At 40.8% G+C, this 20,225-nt stretch overlaps 1 protein-coding gene across 2 annotated transcripts; it reads right to left on the reverse strand.

The window, feature by feature from the left end:
* Window positions 1-1,103: 1,103 nt before the first annotated feature.
* znf710a (zinc finger protein 710a) lies at window positions 1,104-7,845 on the reverse strand. Of its 2 annotated transcripts, none has more exons than XM_039683872.2 (5): window positions 7,700-7,845; window positions 4,177-5,721; window positions 2,573-2,764; window positions 2,285-2,459; window positions 1,104-1,520 (listed from the first exon to the last, which is right to left on the reverse strand). In XM_039683872.2, the coding sequence occupies exons 1-5, from the start codon at window positions 7,742-7,744 to the stop codon at window positions 1,357-1,359; spliced, it is 2,121 nt and encodes a 706-aa protein (XP_039539806.2). In that variant the 5' UTR covers window positions 7,745-7,845; the 3' UTR covers window positions 1,104-1,356. The 2 variants fall into 2 exon arrangements, with proteins under 2 accessions (XP_039539806.2, XP_039539805.2); XM_039683871.2 differs by having other exon boundaries at window positions 4,147-5,721.
* Between the last annotated feature and the right edge of the window lie 12,380 nt (window positions 7,846-20,225).

Below are 20,225 nucleotides of genomic sequence, written 5' to 3' on the forward strand. Positions count from 1 at the left end.
TTTGTCCAGTGTTTTTAGGACATCCTCTTCAAAATTCAACCAGTATTGGTGACTTTGTGAAAGGATGCAGTATGTTACAAGATTTTATGTCAAAAGAGATTAAAATGGATGCAAAATTGGATGAGGTTTGTTATAAGGCAGTATAATCCACACCAAAAAAAATGATGCTAGAAGATTACCACATTTTAAAAATAAAACGAATTTAGCCCACGTAGTTAGCTGGTATGTAGTACAAGGACACAGATTGCAAAACTAAAAAGACATTTCATATATTTAAGTTTTTCTTTAACTCATTGCTCTGTGAAATGTTGAATGCTTTAAAGGGACAAATCTTAGTATTACATTCATCAAACTAAAGATGGAAAAAAAAAATATATATATATATATAATTTAGAAGATTCTTGTAATTGAGGGATGATGGACCAAACAATGCACTTGGGTAAATAATGCAATTATCCTCCAATTTAACTAAACCCATGACGTCTATATTTTAAATTTGAAATAAAATCTGCCCATCTGCAACATTGGCAATGTATTTACACTTGTGAATGCCAAGAAACATTGGACAATAAATACTATTTGCAATAATGTTAAAACAGAAAAATAACCAGAAGGCCATACAGTGATTAAATGCCAAAAAAATAAAATAGGCACTGAAAAACCTTTCCAGTAACTATCAATCCACTATGAGCTACAAACAATGTGTGTCCATTGAAAAAATAAAAATAAAAAATAAAAAAGGCAGGAGAAGAATCTTAACAAAAAAAGTCTCAGTATGCTTAACTAAATCCTGGGGAAGTTAACATGAAATGAGACCTATTTGCACTTTGTCAGCTTTGGTTAAGTCCTATTAAGTGGTATCTAACTTGCTGGACAGTAAAACCACCAACAAGATCAATGGTCTAAACAGCAGTCTTGGTTTATCGGTTTAAAGGAGCTGTGGATTGTCTGTATAGATTAAGGGCTTTCTTATATCCGAGCATATTGTTTCACTGCCCAATTGAATGTAGCTCAGAAATGATATACTTCTTAAGAACTGCATTCTGTAATGGGAAAAAGTGGAACATTTGTTTCAAAAAGAACAGCACCTACACACACACACACACACACACACAGTCCTTTATTCTTCAGGATGGTCCCTAATGTAAAATGACATTGTTAAAATCGGCTTCAATCAGGGAAGCTTCAATCAGCTATCGCTTTAGTTTCGCAGACCCAAAATGGGCTCCAGTGCACATCCACTTCACAATGGCTATTTCCTCACCGGCTCCCATCAGAGCCAAGAGTACTACTGAAATGACCATTGCTGTCTTTTTTCCCCTCCTTAAACCACATCTTAGTGTCTCGGTCTGCTGCTTAAGTCGCGTTGTAGCGAGCAGCAACCTTGGTGTAGTTGTAGTAGCTAATTTTGGCGAGTTTTGCCAAATCTTGTGCGTTGTTGCTGGCTAGATTTTCCCTCTCACTGTAATCAAAGCTCTCCTCCTCATAATCTTCCTGACCCTCGGCATCAGGCAGGGCATCTGAGGAAGAAAATGCACAAATATAAGCTTCAACACTTCTTTTGGTCACAACAGTTCAGGGTGTTAACCAATACTTTATAATTTCATGAAATTAAATCGCAGACAAAAATCTCAGAATCAGTCTAAAAGAGTGCCGAAGTGATGACGTCACTTTGTAGGACAACTCAGAAGCTAGCGGCGCATGGGTCAACAAGGCTATGCATTTTTCCCATAGACTTTTGGAAAATCGCAAAAAATAAGATCTGTGTGACCCTTACACGTTTTGTCCATCAAGATAATCCAAAATTTATAATTTTGAAGCCTATATTAAGTTTGTAAAAAACACAAGCAGACACAATAAAGTTTAAAAAAAACACAAGCCGGTTATAACTGTGTGTTCTATGTCATAGATCAAAACGTGAACATATTTAGAGGTTTTGTTCGCAACAGACCTTATTTCAGGCGATTTAGCAAAAACCCATTCAAAAATCCCATAGACTAGAGCGAGGGAACCGGGAGTGCTAAAATGCTAACTCGCTAACTCCGCGTTTGGCCTACAGAGTGACGTAACTTCGGTACTCTATATACACCACAAGCTGTGGTACTTTTATTTACCCTAGGTAGCAAACTTTCACTAGCATTAGCGTTTACTTATTTCACCTTCCACTCTATAAACCCACAGAAAGGCGAAGCAGATCTATAAACCTCAAGGCTATTTCTGTCCTGTCGTTTCTAATGTTCCATAACATTGAGAAGTTTAATCTGAGGTATAATTTGCATGTTACCTTGCCCTTCATTTGAGGTGTCCAGGATTCCATGTTTCACCTTCATGTGTCGACTTAAGTTGCCCTTCAAATTGAACTTGCTGGTGCAGTAAGGACACTTGAAGGGTTTGCTACCGGCATGAAGGTGCATGTGACCCAGCAGGTTATACATTCTGTTGAAGGACTTCCCGCACACCTACAAAAAAAAGCAAATATTAGAGTTCTATGTTTGATTCACAGCCACATCAAATAGAAAAATATAGACTCTAGCTGAGTTATACTGTGCAGGGAAAAGTGCTTCATACCCACCTTGCACTTAAAAGGTTTCACAGGCAAGTGGACAATCATGTGCGTTTTAAGCGTCTGCTTCTGAACAAAGGTCTTGAAGCAGATGTGGCACTGGAAAGGGCGCACACTGGTGTGAATCAGCATGTGTCGCTTCAGGTTGGCGGAAAGTGTGAACTCACGAGAACACACGTCACATTTGTATTCCTTCATACCCTGAGAGAGAAAGACAACGGCAATATATTTAGATACGAATCCATTGCAACCATCACTTTAAAAGAAACTTTTGTAACATGCGGTAATATATATTTATATTCGTTTTTGAGAGCGGGAGAATTTTTTTTTCCATCACTGACATCAGCTGAATGTGAAAAAGTGGTTAGTTGTCATAAGCACAGCTGAATTCATCAGCAGGGTGCCTGTCTTGCTTGCTCACTAGAATTCATAATAGAGCAAGAAACTCACACACATGCTTTATTCACTGTTGTTATCGCAATGCTGCAGGGTAAATAGACGTGTATACACTGCAGTGTGAGCTCTGATGCTCCACCACGCTAAAACATTAACAAATGAAGAGGGTTAAACATTCTCTCACGTTAACAATTTGACTATTCAGAGAACACCTCCAGTGTATCCATACTGCTGTCCTACCATATATGCAAACATCCTTTGCATTTCAGAATGTGCTTTGAAGAAGAACTAGACTGAACCTACACTACAAGGCCATATACCCCTTATAATCAGTGTGTTTGGCCCATTAATTTCAGTTAAGACAATTCTAGAGAACTGTGTGGTAATAGTATAAGGAGGATCCCAAAGTCCTTGAGCACAAATTGTGGTTTCTTGTGATACTGAAGAACTTGACTGGCCACAGAACCCCACTGAACTCAGTTGGGATGAACTGGAACGTCAACTTTGACCAGGCCACATCACCCAACTGATCTCACTATGCTCATGTGTAAAAATTCCTTTATTCGTGTTCCAACATCTAGTGGAAACTCCCTAGCAACTAAAAAGCACATACAGGTGCAGTATTCAGTTGTCCATTTTCTTTTAGCCATGTAGTGTACCCAACTTACTGAAATCACAGTGTTTTGATTCAGTCATTATCTCTAATGGCAATAGATCTAAAAATGGATTCCAAACTAGTATTAGCTGAAAAAAAGGACTAACTCCCAGTGTGTTTTTTTGTTTATAACCCTGCTGACCTGTGACATTCTGTTTACTGACACTGCAGTCATGACGAGATGAATCATACTCATGGAGAGTGAGAAATGAAAGGAGGAAGTATCAGCATGTGAGACACACTTCACTGCACAAAGCACACTCAAAACAAAGCAGCCCCATACTAGTGCAAAGGGACAGAGAAACGGGGCAAGTTAATGGCAGGGTTGGATGGCTGGAAGGGACTGACAGAGACAGCTCCATTTACACAGAAACTTGTTGTGGCAATACCCGAGACACGGCTGAAGATGACACTATGGGTTTATGGGAACATGTAGATGTTGGCAATGTAGGCGGGATCTGAAAGTCACTGGGGAGTCATTTCTAATAGGACGGTTGCGGGAAGATTACAAGAACGAATGAGGTTTAAGTACCTTGTGTTTGAGGGCCGGCTGTGTCAGTACCTTGTGTGTAAGCATGTGCTGCTTCAGGTGGTGGATCTGCACGAACTCCATGCCGCACTCCGAGCAGACGTAAGGCCGCACGTTCTGGTGCTTCATCAGATGGTTCTGGAGCTGGCTCCGGTAGGCGAAGGACTTATGGCATTCGGTGCACTGAAAAGTGGTCGGGCCCTGGTGGCTGACCTGGTGGCGCTTGAGGTGTGCGTGAGTGGGGAACTCCATGCCGCACTGCGTGCAGACGTGACAGTGGCCGCTCTCGTGTTTAGTCTCATGGGTACGCAGCTCACTGGGGTAGGCAAAGCCTCGGCCGCAGAAGCGGCAGCTGTATGGCTTGATGTCACTATGCTGCAACATGTGCCGTTTAAGGTGACTGGTCTGAGTAAAGGCCTTCTTGCAGACGGTGCACTTGTGCGGCCGCGTGCCCTGGTGCGTCAACAGATGTGTCTGAAGGTGGCTGGGCTGCTTGAAGAGCTTTCCACAGTGAATACATTCATGCGGCTTGATGCCATTGTGACCGAGGATGTGTGTAACCAAGTTGTACTTCGAAGTGTAGGACTTTTCACACATGCGACACTTCCAGCGTTTCAGGCCTTCGCCCACATCCACACAGTATGATTCGTCGATTTGCACGTTGATATCTAGACGGTCGATTTGCATCCGTCTACCCAAGGAGTTATCCCCCTCTGCCCACGCAATGGCTTGGCCGCCCTCCCCGTAATCTCCCGGCAGGCCCATCTCAGCAGCCTCGTACGCAGTCACGCTGGACTCATAGTAGCGCCTCATCACTGGGCTTACATCCTCCTCTGTAGTTTTCAGGTTCAGTGCCTTCTCCTCGACTTCTTCCTCCTCCTCCTCCTCTTCTTCTTCTTCTTGTTCCTCCTCCTCCTTATCCCGCCCTTCCTTGGGGGACTCCACCAATGCCTTTCCACGCCCCACAGTGCCTTGAGACTGAGTCTCAGAGTCTACCTGTTGGATGGCTGGCTCCCGCGAGGACTCAGGGTAGCCTTTGTTACACTGCTCTTCTTTCATTGGCACTCTTTGAGGCGCTAGGTCCAACACTTCTGGCTCGTTGTCAGTTTGCTGGGGATTCGAGAGATAACAAGGGCTAGAGAACTCAGGCCTCTCTCCCTTCACCTGATTCGATGTGTCCAGAGACCTCTCCGTGGACTGCTCCGGTTCTCCTTCACTCAAGGGCCTCTTGGTCCTCCCGCGGGGCCCCGGTCGCCTGCGCTCTGCCCCGTAGAGCCCTTCTGGCCTCCTGTTCTCCCCGTGAGGCTCAGACAGATAGTCTCCATTGGCTCCGATTAGCTGATCTGCGTATTCATACTCCATTGATTCTGCAGGGGGAGCAGGGCCTTCACGTCCCTCTCCCGTGTAGAAACCGTTTGGGGCAATTGTGGCTCCGAAGATTTCGTTCTGAGATATGAGGCCCAGCACAGCAGCCTGGGCCAGGGACAGGACCACCACCGGGTCAGTCTGAGTGCTGACATCCACCGCATGCTCCATCACTTTAGAATAGCAGCGGACCAGAGGAACCTCCTGTTCTTCCTGTCAATGGAAAGAACAACAGGTCTTAGCAATGCTTCATGAAATCAAAATCAGTGTATAAATCTGTCATTGCAAACGTCAATATAATACATTCGTAGCAACAAAGTCTGGCTAATGCTGTCATGGCAACAGTGTCACTACAATAGCAACAGTGTCACATCAACATGAGTGTCAGGACAACGAATTTGACTGATGCGGGGCAACAAATAAAAGCTGTTTGGATAGGATTTGCTTCAGAGCTAAATGACAGCTCAGTCAGATCAGGCAATTTCTAGCAACATGGCAGGAATTTTTTCCTCTAACTAATCTTTTTTTTGTCAAATAGTGAACATTCTCATAGAGAAAGATAATTATAATATATAAAATACACATTTTATAATATTCACAGCAGTAAGCAAGAGACATATTCGGACAACGCCTTGCCTCCGTGTCCACATGAGATTGCTTTAGATAGAAGAGATAAGACAGATCTGTTCAAGCGCCATGCTTCCTTCCTTCACAGTCTTTAAAAGGACACGAAGCACAAAGAGTGACTGGGTCCGAGCGGGAAGTCTACATCCGTGGACTATCCACAGCATTTCCTGCGAGGTCAAGCGCTGCCACTGCTGACTATGAAAAGGCTGGACAGTGAAGTTTTAGCAGTACCAGCAACATGAGTACAGTCCATTCACGGACTTCAGAGATTGGCTGAAGCCAAAATTATTCAGTTCGTTCCTTTGAGGCTGCTGATTATGTTACTTACATATGGATTAATTGGACAACTTGGTTGAACTCTTAGCTCAGGTCAATTTACCACACCTCTGTTCTAGATTACCAGAATGCTCAAATCACTGTCATGTTCACACAGGTAATTGTGTGCGTGCTCAGAAAGTCATTAACGTACATTATCACCTCTAACGAGCTGGTACCTTGATTTGTGCTGAATTGAAAGCCATGAAAACGAATTTCAGCTTAAGCAAACACAAGGGAAAGAGGGAGGGAGAGACTGACAGCTGTAAAACAGAGGAAAGAAAACAAGAAGTGTGGGGTGGGGGGCTGAGAGAGAGAGAGAGAGAGAGAGAGAGAGAGAGAGAGAGAGAGAGAGAGAGAGAGAGAGAGAGGGAGAAATGAGAAGGGGAACCTGGATGCCCTGATAACCATGTCATTTATAATTACTGCTTTTAAAGCAGTCAGACAGAGGGAGGGAGAAACAGACAGAAAAAAAGAGTGAGTGAGTGAGGGAAAAGGGGTGATTGAGGAAGCAAGTGAAAGAAGGAAGAGAGAGGAAGGAGGGGAACTGGGGGATGAGAGATTGACTGAGTGATTGAGTGAGGGAGGGGAGTGAGGAAAGAAAGATAAAGAGAGATAAAGAAAGAGGGAGAGGAAAGAAAGAGGGAGAGAAAAAGAAGAGGGAGAGGGAGGGGCAGCGGGGGATGAGAGACTAAGAGAAGCTGAGTGAGTGAGAGAGTACAACAGAGAGATAAAGAGTGAGGGAGGGGTGTGGGGAGTGAAAGACTGAAACTAAGAAGGAGACAGAAAGAGAGAGAAAAGAAGAGGGTGAGAAATGAGAAAGAAGGAGGGAGGGAAAAGGAAAAAGAAGGAGTGTTAAGACAGTAAGACAAATGAAAGAGCCAGTCGGGCAAGATAGCAGCCGTGACTGTATGAGGAGAGCTGAAGTGAATATAAAAATAGATAAAAAATGAAATAAATAAAATACGAGAGCTAGTATAAAGACTAGCATAGAATGAACCTGTGTGTGTTTGTGAGTTTGAGAGATAGAAAACAAAAGAAATATAATACATTCAAGGTCGAGAAACAATATGAGAGGCTGTAAGAGAGTGAGGTTAATGTATGAATGACACTCTTGCAGTATTCTGTGTGAGAGAAAAAAGTTACTTCATTTCAAACAAACTTTAACACAGCAATTAACCAACAGCTCAAGTCAATATATCAACACAAGTCGCTTCGGGTAGCATGTATGTTTGGGTTGAGCACTCACCACATTACTCCTGGTGTGATGTTTCAGATGTTTCAGGGACCTCATCCTTCAAGAGAAGTGAGAGGAGCAAAAAACACCAGCTCCTATTTATAACTGCGAGAGAGGGGCGGAGCCAAACTCATCCTCCTCCTACTGTTGCTGTTATCAGAACTGACTGTGCCTGCCTCTCGCACGCATACACACACAAACCTATTTCTTCCATTCTCTTTCTTTATTTCCGTCTCTCTGCCCTCCCTTCCTCACACTCCCCCATCTCTTTCTCCTTTCTTTCTTTCTCTTTCACTCTCTCTCTCGCGCGCATTCACTATCTTTCTTTCTCACGCACACACTCCATACGGCGTGACCCTTCAACAAACATATTTCTCTCTTACTAACAAAAGCTCACTTCTCTGCACATTTACATCCTCTCTTCACTTTAGAGATGATCACAAACATGTTTCAAGCCGGCATGTGCGCACACACACACACTGGAGGTGTGTCTGTTGGTGTCAGACAGACAGTGAGTGAGATATGCTGAAATGTTTTCCGGGAGGAGTTCTACAGGTTTGTTTATTTGCGCATCTCAAATAATTAAGCCGCAAGACGCCTGTGCAATGTCTGAGAGCCAGTGCGCACCAAAAAAAAAAAAAAAAAAAGAGTGACAAAAGAAAGAAAAGGAGAAAGAAAAGCAGTTTGGAAAGAGAGGGAGGGAGTGAGACAGACATGGGGGAGAGAGAGAATAAGAGGAAGAGGGAGGGGGACTGAGACAGAGAGGTATAGAGAGAAAAGGGAAGGAGGGTGAATGGGAGAGAAATAGAAAGAGAGAGAGAGAGAGAGCGACAGAGAGAGAGAAAAGAGGTGGGGGAGGGTGAAAGAAGAAGAGAATGCAGCAAAAAAGAAGGAAGAGAGGAACTGGGGGAGGGAGAGCAAAGCATAAGAAAAGATGAGGTCAAAGAATAGAGAGAAAGACAGAAAGAAAGAGAGAAGAGGGAGGGAGAGTGCTCGAGAGGAGGAGGGGGGACTGAAAGAGAGATAGAAAAAGAGAATGCAGTGAAAGAGAGAGTTTCAGCAGCCTGTGAAAGAGATAGTGGTGGGGGGGGGGAGGAAAGGGGGATGGTGGAGTGTGAAAATAAAAAAGAGGAGTTCATCAGCAAGAGAAAAAGAGGGGGAGTGGATTGGGGAGCGGGGGAAAAGAGAGGAAAAGGGAAAAAAACAGCAAGGAAAGATATTAACTATTAAAGTTCTGGTTTCCTCTGTCAGGCTACCTGCCCGCTCCGTTGCCGAGGTGTTCCCGCTCATCCTCATTACGGAAAAGGTATGGGATTACTCCAACACTTCCCGTGAGCTTATTAACGTCAGGGTATAGGCTGGCCGTCCCACAAAAGAGCCTCTATTATGGGATGGAACACACCTGAGTGAAGGACTGTGCTGTATACCGTCAGTGTGTGAGAAGAGTGGAGGACATTTTTCATCAGTGAGCAGGAAAGGGCAATCCATGAAGGAGAGAGAAAATCAAGCATTGTAGGAGAGTCACTATATGTGCGTCTGAATGAGAGAAAGATGTGTGTGCGTGTGAGAGATCGTGAGAGGAAAGGAGGGAGGGAGGGAAAAGAGAAAGGACAGGCAGAGAGAGAGAGAGAGAGATAGGGAGCGAAGGGAAACAGACAGAGATAAAGAGAGATTGAGGGAGGGTGTGAGTGAGGGGGAGAGATAGCAGGAAGTTGAGAGAGCGAGTGAGGAGAGAAAATAGAAAGAGTGCAAGGGAAGAAACAAAGAGATAAGACGCAAAAGACAAAGAATCCACATGGAAGAAGAAACGGCCAGGGACGTTAAACTACACAGAGCTGCCCGCCTGTGGGGAAAACGAAAAAAGGGGGAAGACAACAAAAAGTTATGGGGGGGAAGAAAGAATACGCAGGCTGGGATACTCATCCAGCCCAATAGGTTTTCCTCCTCCCTTAAAAAGAAAAGAAAAAAAAGAAGAAATTGCTTGAAACCTGTCCTAACCTCATTTGCCATATCAAACTTGTGTGAACCAGTCCTAACACACACGCATGGAAGAATAACAAACGCCTACTAGTTTCTTCTGCGTGTGTGTGTGTGTGTGTGTGTGTGTCTGCTTCTCCACAGGTTTGTGTAGCTGTGTTTCAGAGGGGTGTGTGGTTTGGGAATCCATCTACAGGTTTTACAGACAAGTGTGTGTGTGTGTGTGAGCATATCGCATGACACTTACTTGTGGTTTGTGTGTTTTTCTTCTGCCTGAAGAGAAGCAATAGGGAACTTTTGTGTGCATTGTTTTCTGTGGCAGTGTGAATGCATGATATGGAGGGAAGTATGAACCGGTTGGGTTAGTGGGATGTATATGCATGTGGTTGTTTTTGATTCCCAAAAAGGTGAAGAGGTGTATCACAAACACAAGTTATTCAATTTTTCATTTTATTTTATTTTATTTTATTTTTTGTGGGAGAGATGAATTCAAAAGTAGAGCGTGGGGTAAACTGTGCCATTTTTATGGAAGTTGTTCTCCAATACATTAAATACAAATACATTAAATATTTTTTTCAGGATGTGTTCTCAATTGAAATGAGAAATTTTAGATGTTTTACTTCAAAAAAAATGGGAGCTGTATCATTTCAAAGGGTAAGTTGAACCATCAGGGACCAACCCAGAGACAATTTACATAAACAAGAAAAAAGTCTTATTTTGATGCATTTTTATTTTTTAGAAAGGCAGGAACAAGATTAAGATTCTGAATATTTGAATGTAGTAATAATTTTCAATATTTCATATAAAAGTAGCCTATTTGAAAGAGTCATTATATATATATATATATATATATAATAGTTATTCCAGCATTTGGAGACAGAATACCCTAAACTGTCACGTTTTATCCCACAGGAACCATTTTGGGAAAACATTTACAATGTAATATTTCATGACTAAACGATTACATGGTTGTATAATAGAAATTCCCCAACATAAGATGTGTAGTTGACATGAAAAGCTTTCAGAAAGGTGATGTGTCATGTGGTGTGACGAGCTTTTAAAGTGCATGTTGCTAATTTTTATGCATACAGCTTTTAATCCATCATTTTTTTAAATGAGAGATTATGAAATCTATTAAATTCTGTTATCACACCACAGGAGCTTTTAAAAAGAACTAGCGAAGGCAAAAAAAGTGTTTAAAAATGTAAAATACATAAATAAATAATAAGGTGAAACCCTTGCACAATCATTTACATTTTACGATTTAAAAAGAAAAAAAGGCACATTATGTGTCAACTACATATTCACTACAATTCGAACGTTTTTTTTTTTTCTGTAAAGAAATGATTATTTTTCCAGCAAGGATGCATTAAATTGAATAGAAGTGACATAAAAGACATTTATAATATTGCAAATTATTTCAACGTCAAATATATGTTAAATAAATATGAAGATTTCACAAAAAGCACAGCTGTTTTCAACAGAATGTTTATTGAGCACCAAAATTTGCATATTAGAATGAATCCTGAAAATTCAGCTTTGCATCACAGAAATTATATATTATAAATTATATATATTTTTTATATCATATCCAATAAATATGAACAGTACTTTAAATTAAAATAATATTTTGTTTTACAGCATTTTTTATCAAATAAATGCAGCCTATACAAAACGAAACAATATTTTGAGATTTTAAAAATGTTTAGATCTGCTTTTACATCAGTTTAATTTTAAGTAGAAATTAATTCACTAAATAAAAAATTAATCGTGATTAATCACATCCAAAATAAAAGTTTGTGTTTACATAATATATGTGGGTGCACTATATCATTTTTTTGTATATATAAATACACACACATGCATGTATATTTAAGAAAAAAGATATAATTTATATATATAAAAAAATATATTTATATACAATATAAACTATATATACATTTATATATAGTATATACGTGAAAATATGTCTTAAATATATACAAGCATGTGTGTGTATTTACATATATAAAATAATTATACACAGTGCATCCACATATATTATGTAAACCCGACTAATCGCGATTAATCGCTTGACAGCCCTAAACAGTTTTACTTTCTACATTTTTGCTTTCATAATAGTTGATGACAAAAATCATGCAGTTGCTCAGATTTAACGAGGTGGCCCATCTTACCCCACTCCCCTACAATGCTGTCATGTTAATCGAAACATGTCTGCATGATAAATGATCTGTTCAAACGCTTCAGAACCGAACAAACATGAATTAGCACAAAGCCAGATCATCACCTGTCATCCAAGCTACGGGATCATTACTCTGTGCTGCCGCGAGATTGGGTTTAGTGAGATCTTGTGGGGTGTTAAAGCACACGCAAGCCAGCCTTCAGCTTCCCCCATCTGAGCCCAGAACACACACCAGCACTGCCACTCATTAACCACAGGAACTCAATGGACATAACCTTTGACCCCAAACCAGACATAACCGCCAGCAGTTAGTTCCTTTCTAAATTAACTTCTAAATCATGTGTCCGCTTGTGTGAACGTGTTATGAGGTAGTTTATCCAAACGCAGAGTCTTAATCTCATTGACGGGGAAGTTGCGTCTCGGCCCTGATGATCAACGCCTTGATTTCAACGTTTGTGTTTTTCCATTGTGACTCGTCCGAGAAAAATCGCACTCAGACACGCACACACAAACACAGAAGATGCAAAGAAGAGAGGCTCTCCAAATCCTGAATAAAAGATTACCCCCCTCATTCAGCACGGGGGTTACAGATAAAATGTTGGACAGAATATTGGGCAAGAAAATGTTTCTGCCGAGAGGAAATAGAGTGAATAGAAAAGAGAAAGACAGTCGAGGGAGGAGAGCATTCAGAACAGGATATAAAAGGAACAGAGAGAGAAAAGAAAGAGGAGTGTGGGGGGGGGGGGGTGGGGGGAGAAGAGCGAGAGAAGGAGAAAGAGGAGAGAGAGAGAAGGGGGAGGGAGAGTGAGCGAGAGAGAGAGAAACAAAAAGAGGAAAGGGAGAGAGACAGTGAGAGAAAGACAGGAGAGAAGGGGGAAGGGATACGGAAAGAAAAAGAGACACACAAGAGACTAAAAAAAAACACAGAATAATAATAATAAAAAAGCAGCAGCAATGTCTGGCTTGGGCTCCATGAAGATAGACAAATTTGAATGAACATATATTGGAGGCTATATCGTATGCATGTGAATGCGGCGGGAGTCCACACCCTGCAAACCTCGGCTGTGAAGGCACAAGTTCATTGTGTCGGGCCTAGAAGCATTCAGGAGCCACTCCTCTGCATGTGTGTGTTTCCCTGCGGTCTGAGGTTAGGAGGTCAAAGCCTCGACTGGGAACAGTTGCCTCCTGCCTCCCGTGCCGTTTCATCTCATAATCCCGCTAATGGCAGTTAAATGGACTGACGGCACGAGTCCGGCCGCCTAGTTTCACATCCAATCTCATTCGGCCCGCGCTCAAACGAAGAGGCCTGTAAACACACAAGCGGGTCTGACGCCTGACCGTAGACCAAGTCTCATAAATAGCATGGGGAAAGTGTCTTCCAGTGTCCTTTCACTCGCTCGCGCTCTTTTGTATTTCTCCCTCACCTCGCGGTAACAAATTTCCACCTGAATTACTTTTTCTTTCTCCCAAGTTTCATTCTTTTAAATCAAAACCCCTTTGTCTCTCTCTTCTTTTGTACCTTCTTCTTGTTTCCATGGTTACCCCTCTCTCTGCGCTGTACACTATCTATCTCTCCCTCCGTTTCCCTCTGTCTCTCTCACTCTGTTCTTATCTTTCTCATTTTGCTTTCATCTCTGCCTCCCTTCCTCCTGCTTTATCCCACACCCTCCTCACTCCGGCTTTTATCTCTTTTCACTTTCATCTGTCTTTCACCTTTCTCTCCCCTTCAAGCCTGCCATTCCATCATGCTGTTTTTTTTTTTCTGTTTCTTACTTATGAAGAGTGAGAGAGAGAGAAAGTTTCATCAGTTGCCCTATCAATTCTACATTTTTAATCACTTTCCATTCGTCCAATCCCCGGTTTCCTTTCCACTGGCACAATCTCTCATTTACATGTGTGCTGGTCAGAGTGGTCAGCCCTTTAATGCTCGTCCCTGGGCTGCTTCTCTGTTCTTCAAGCTTTAGGAAGGTCTGGCGTGGAAAAAACTACAGGATGAATCAAATTGGTTATCGCGTGTCCTCATCTCGCTTCGGTTACTTCAGCATGGCGTAGACGTCTATGTGATGTGTTTATAATTAAAGTCAAAGTGAACTGTTTGCAACCCATTTCGCTTTCATTATGTGCTGTATTTCTGAGTGAAATGGGATAATTGATGAGAAAGATAAAGGATGGGACATTGGGAAATGATTGGTTTGGATTGCATACAAGAATTACACCCAAGTAGCTATTTAGGTTTTTCGTCTTTAATCCAAACTTATGTCTTTAGCCGACACCTGATATTAAAATGCATTTTGGTCGATCGGATCACAAGTGGACGATGCTAAATGCAGGTGTAAACAGCTTGTCCACTTCCAGATGTAGTCATTTGACCGGATTGCTTTCGTAGTGTAAACGCTCATGTGATCGAATGCGTTCGAACAGCCACAAAAGACGCCTACTCTCCACCTACTTACCTAATGAATTAAAGAATAATTCCGGTATTTAACACCTTGAGTCAATTTTGTAGTTTGTTTTGAATGAAATAGAGTGGTGGACTTCGAAATTTTGACAATGGGTCCTCCTGTCTCGACTTTTTGACTTTTTTAGAATCGCCTGTGAGAGCTGGCTGTCTAAGGGCATGCACAAACATGTCCATAAAACAACCCTTACGCTGCCTTCACACTGGCAGTTGAAATCAGCTCCGTAATACGCAATACGTTCCCAACGGACGTCGTACTACACAGTGAAAAGCGTCGGACGCGGGTAGAACAAAAATGGCGGAGAGATTAAAGGTTGATTCTGTCAGTTCTGTATGATCTCTCTGATGAGGATTATGCTGCGTGAGGAAAGTTGCTCAGGACGTTGACATGTCAGGTCGGCTAAAAAATGTGATATAGTGGTCAATAGTTCAATGTCTACCTTCTAATTGCCCTAATAAACGTTAGAAAGTCATGAAAATAAAAAATGACATGACAACTTATCGTTATAAAATCGTTATTTATTATATTAAAAGTTAATAATTCAGGTTTGTTTATCAGTACCATAGCAACGCTCAACTTCCGCTGGAATTGTCGGATAGGAACCGTCCGTAGCTTTTCGCAGGAGTTCAAATTTTTGAACGCATCTGGATGACCAACGGACACGATTTTCTTCGCACCGCACTCGGTCGGACCTGTTTCGGACCCATTCGCATGCGGTCTGCGAATCTCCATAGGAAATGAATGACTTCCGGTCGTTTCGCAGCCGCAGTGGAGCTGATTTCAACTGCCAGTGTGAAGGCGGCGTTAAGGCCATTGCACACTGAGTACGAAATTTTCGTATGCGTATTTTCGTGTTCGTCAGCCTCAAAATTCGTCACGCATAGAAACCTTGCACACCAAGTCCGTTGCGTATTTATTAAACCTTTGCGGGGAAAAAAACGCAAAAATACCAAATGGATTCGTCAAGCTGTGAGGATGATTTTTGCCCTCTCTCTAATTGAAAAGAGAAGAAAGAGAAAATATTACGTCCATCCAATCCTGAAATTGCGCCGAGACAAGAGAGTTCCACCTTATCAAGGAGTTGCGAATTTATCCTGAGCGATTCAAAATTTACCTCAGAATGTCAGTGGGACAGTTTGATGCTTTGCTAGCGATTCTGGAGCCACATATTAAAAACAAGACCACCAATTTCCGTGAACCAATCGATTCTGAGCGGTGCAACTCACCGAGTGGTTGGTGGTGTTCGTTGATGTTCTGAAACAAGTAGCGTAGCGAAATACCGTTTCTGTCGTGTTTTGTCATTTTTTAAAATCACATTGATGTCTGCTGGAGGACTCAGTGCTCATTGATATTACTGCGCTAGCTAGCTAGCCGGAAAAGGAAAGGGGTCTGTTTATATTTAGTTGTAGTCTTTTCGCTCGGTTTTCCGTCTCTCAGAAGGCTAGCGTGAGCAGGGCAACTGTGCTCCCGGACTTTTTTTACGGTGCGCTAGACACCGTGTTCCGTACAGCGTCCTGGTTGTCGCCATCAAGTGGTCGGGAGTGTGCTAACGCTTCAGACTCAAATATCGAGCGGAAGTTTATACGCGGTTGTGAGGTATCTGAATAAATAGTTCCACAATAGCAAACAACACGGATTGAAAGCATACATAGCGCCGATATATTTGTTTTTAATCATCAACGAACACCACCAACCACTCGGTGAGTTGCACAGTTTTGAAAATGAACGTTAAGGGTTGTTTTAAGGACATGTTTGTGCATGCCCATAGACAGCCAGTCTAAAGCTGACACAGGCAATTCTAAAAAAGTCAAAAAGTCGAGACAGGACCCATTGTCAAAATTTCTAAGTCCACCACTCTATTTCATTCAAAACAAACTACAAAATAGACTCAAGGTGTTAAATACCGGAATTAACCTTTAACATTGTGGGAAGCGCACTAGCCAGACGGGATTTAAACTTTGTCGGCTAAAGACATAAGTTTGGATTGAAGACGAAAAATGTCCCAAGTACAATGTTCTCTCATCATTCCTGATTTCGAACACGCACTCACAGCGTTCGTCACAGTTTCGTGGCTATCAGAGCAGAAAAGACTGTCATCTCCGATCGCATTCATATGTAAATTGTGTGAGTTTATTTCGTCCATTAGATTCAAAGTTTGGAAAAACGGGTGTGTGTCTCCCTCGTCTACTTGTGATCCGATTTACCAAAACATCTTAATACCAAGTGTAAACAGGGCCATAGTGAAAACGTCATTTCAGAAGAACAGAACGTTTCAGATTATGAAGGTGGGGGTGCCAGGAATTGAGAAAGCAAAATTTCCTTTTGACCTATAAAAGGTTGTGTAAAAGTTTCAAAACTTGCCAAAATGACTTGTTTCATAGTTCTTCTCAGTATGACATCATACACAGCCTCTGTAGAAGAAGATCAACGCCCACATCATTCCCAAGTCTCCATTGCCATTCTTGTGATCCGGACATTAGGGAAGTGTGGGTAAACTTTATTTTGAACTAAGTTCAAGATCGCGACACTGCTCAACACAGGCTTTTCAAAGAGGTCTATTGCTTGCCATGTCTATTGCAGATCATTTGATATGTCCTCTCACTTTACTAAAAAAAGATTAACAATGAATATAAGGACAACAGTGCAACAAACGATGGAACAAGAAACACCGTAAGTTATCGTTTGTCAAGCATAGCCATGGTAACTCAAAGTATTTAAACTTAATTTGCCACAACCAAGACTTCTAAAACCTATAATGCTCATAAATGTTTCACAGTTGGCAAATGTATTGTGTAACGGGTTAAACACTAGCCTAATATAATGTAATAACTAACTCACAAATACATAAGGAAAAAATATATAAATAAAGATGATTTATTACCAAGCAGTCGCACCCTTGGTATTTGATATGTATGTTTGTCTTCTGATTCGGGATTAGATTTTAAATTGGATTTATGCGCATAGATGAGAAAATATATAAACTCAGATATTTTGAACGATCTTGATCTTCTCTGTGCCAGTGTCTACATATCTACAAATGACTCTTATGGACCAGCCTTTGTAATGAATAATTAAAACAAATGAATAAAATAACTCATATTTTTACTGAATAAAAAAAAAAAAAACATACAGCACAGTCCACAGTCAGCATCAGATTCAGATTCACGAACATATTACTCTTATGAGCTAGTCTATTTATATAATTATGTAATAATAATTGTTTTACAAGTCATGTGCCATCATATTAATCATATTAGTTTTTGGTTGTGTTGCTTATTATATTTGTTAAATAAACAGCAATTGAATTGCATAATTTGGTTCATCTTGTTAGAAGGTTACTTGTAGAATTTTCAGCATTAACTTACAATGAATTTCTTTCATATACAAGCAAAATACACAAAATATTTTTTAGTCTCAAATTAAATATAACCAGCCATAATTTTTCTTTTATGTTGAATAACAGAGAGTTACTTTTTTTCCATTTCTTATGCTTTTCCCCCTCTTGGGTTCCTTCATATCCTTTGCCTATATGTTCCTAGTGAAAACATGCCATGTACTGTGGCCTGTCAGCTCAGTGCTGTGATGAAGATGTCCCTTTGAGGCCTAGACACCTCCTATGAGGAGATAACGGTCCTCATACAAAACTGCAGCAATATATCACAACCCCGACAACAAAGAAAACCAGTGAGACACAATTTACCCCTGTACTTCACATAAGATTATTTAAAATGGCAAGTTTGCATGCACAGAAATGCACCTGAGGGTGTTTCATTAAGGCTAAACCGAATGCTTTATGTAAATCACTACACAAAACGGCGTTAAACGCTCTAAGAAAAGTCCCTGGCATAGTCTGGTTGAGACTGACTGCAGAAGGAGGAAGTGTTATGCTTGAGATCTGACTGAAACCAACCTCCTCCCCTGCTCCTTCCCTTTCCCCTTTCCCTTTAAGTACCACAACTATTCAGAAAAGAGAATAAAGAAAACCTGAATAGAGGAAGAGAAGAAATAGAGGTCCCAAAGAGCTAAAGAAAAGCGAGAGAGAAAAAAAACAATGAAAAGAGAAACAGGAATAAAAAGCAGCCAGAGAAAGAAAGAGAAGAAAGAGGGACAGCGAGAGGGAGGGGGAGACAGAGAAAAAAGAAGCAGAGCAAAGGCTATAGCGCTGAGTGAGAGAGAGAGAGAGAGAGAGAGAGAAAGAGAGAGAGAGAGAGAGAAACTGTCTTTTTTCTTTTTTTTAATATAAATATGGATTTAATGGCATAAAATTAATAGTACCAGAAAATCTTAACCAGCCTACATACTGACGAAGGCAGAAATGAACCATTTATCTGGTTTAAATGCATTGAGCTGTAAAGTCCATCTCCACTACACATCTATCACAAGATTTCATCATACTCTTGACAGATAAATCTGTGGTAAGTTGCATAGAGAAGGGTTCTAATTCTAAGACCAAAGTCTTCACTTCACACCACATCCTCTGCCTGTATGATTCATTTAGTAAGATGGGGGACATCTCTGCATTTACTTTTTAAATTGTAACATATTCAGATTATATTATTTAAGATGGATGATGATGCATCGGCAAACGTGTTATTATGTAAATTAAACATTTGCTAATTACTCCACAACTCTAATATACTCAAATCCCATGTAACAGAGACAGGGGTGTGTCAACTGTCATCAAGAAACCCCAAAGATGTTTCAAGCAGTAGCAACACAACTGCTCTGAATGTCATGGCCGATGGAGGCGTAAAAAATTAAGTAACGTGAAGATCAGTTCAGTTACGGTGGAAATCCCCCCAAAACAAAAATAAAACAAAAAACAAAAATAAACTGTTCCAAGTTATCCGTTCACAAACTTTCGGCAGGGTTCTCAAGTTTTATCAAAAGCTTGGAGTGAGATCACATGCCGTTAGGGGAGGAGCCCCGCCCTTGCCCTTCCCCGCCCCCTAATTTTACCCATTGTTCATAATTAACCCACACAAATTGAAACTATAACAATTGGTATATCTGATAAATGACAGAGCAATTCATCACATCAAATATTCTACTCTTTAATGTTATATTTCAAAATTACAAATTTGTTAATTTCACAAAATAAGAGTCTTACCTCATTGACAAAAAAGACACAAAAACAAATAAGACAAAAAACAACAACTATAGATCACTATTTTCTATAGACGCAACACTAGATCAATTAATAGATTCATAAACTGTCTGGTGTTTTGGGGCCTGAAAACATAACTTTTAAATTCCAGGTTTAAAGTGCAAGTTTTTGAAAATGATATTGATATCATCTCTGTTTAAACTATAAAAATACGAATTTGTGAAAACGCTGACGTCATGCACATTCAGTCTATGTAGTGTTTCTTTACAATGTGACCATTAATCGCCAACTACTGGCCTTCTTTACAATCGCCAACTACTGGCCTGACATACATAATACAGCATTTTTAATTGTTGTCGCAGATCTACGTAAACGGCAACCGTTTTCATAATGTTGTCGTCTGTACGTAAAAAACATAAAGGAAAAACTTTAATCTCGGACTAAATCTGTAAATATGTACTCATTCTGCTAGGGCTGTCAATCTTCCTCTACAATACTATTCGAATTCCATTCCTTAGCTTTTTTATTTAATATTCGAATATTAAATGCTAAAACTTTATCCTATTATTAATATTTACGACGTCACACATGCTTATGGATCGCCAATGCCAGCATAGCATGTGGTTGTTGTTACACGTTTGGTCCACTAGAGGGATATTTACTACACATTTTATTCATGCTGAATATGGTTGAAGCGCTTTCGATGGTTTTCGGCTGATATCTCCGCGTAAACAACACCAAAAATACTGAAACTTATATTGTTATTTTCAGTTCGACTAGATGGTTCCAACAAGCTAGATGCGCACCGAATCC

The sequence above is a fragment of the Pimephales promelas genome, chromosome 10, assembly GCF_988280905.1.
Source record: "Pimephales promelas chromosome 10, fPimPro1.hap1.1, whole genome shotgun sequence".
Classification (NCBI taxonomy): Eukaryota; Metazoa; Chordata; class Actinopteri; order Cypriniformes; family Leuciscidae; genus Pimephales; species Pimephales promelas.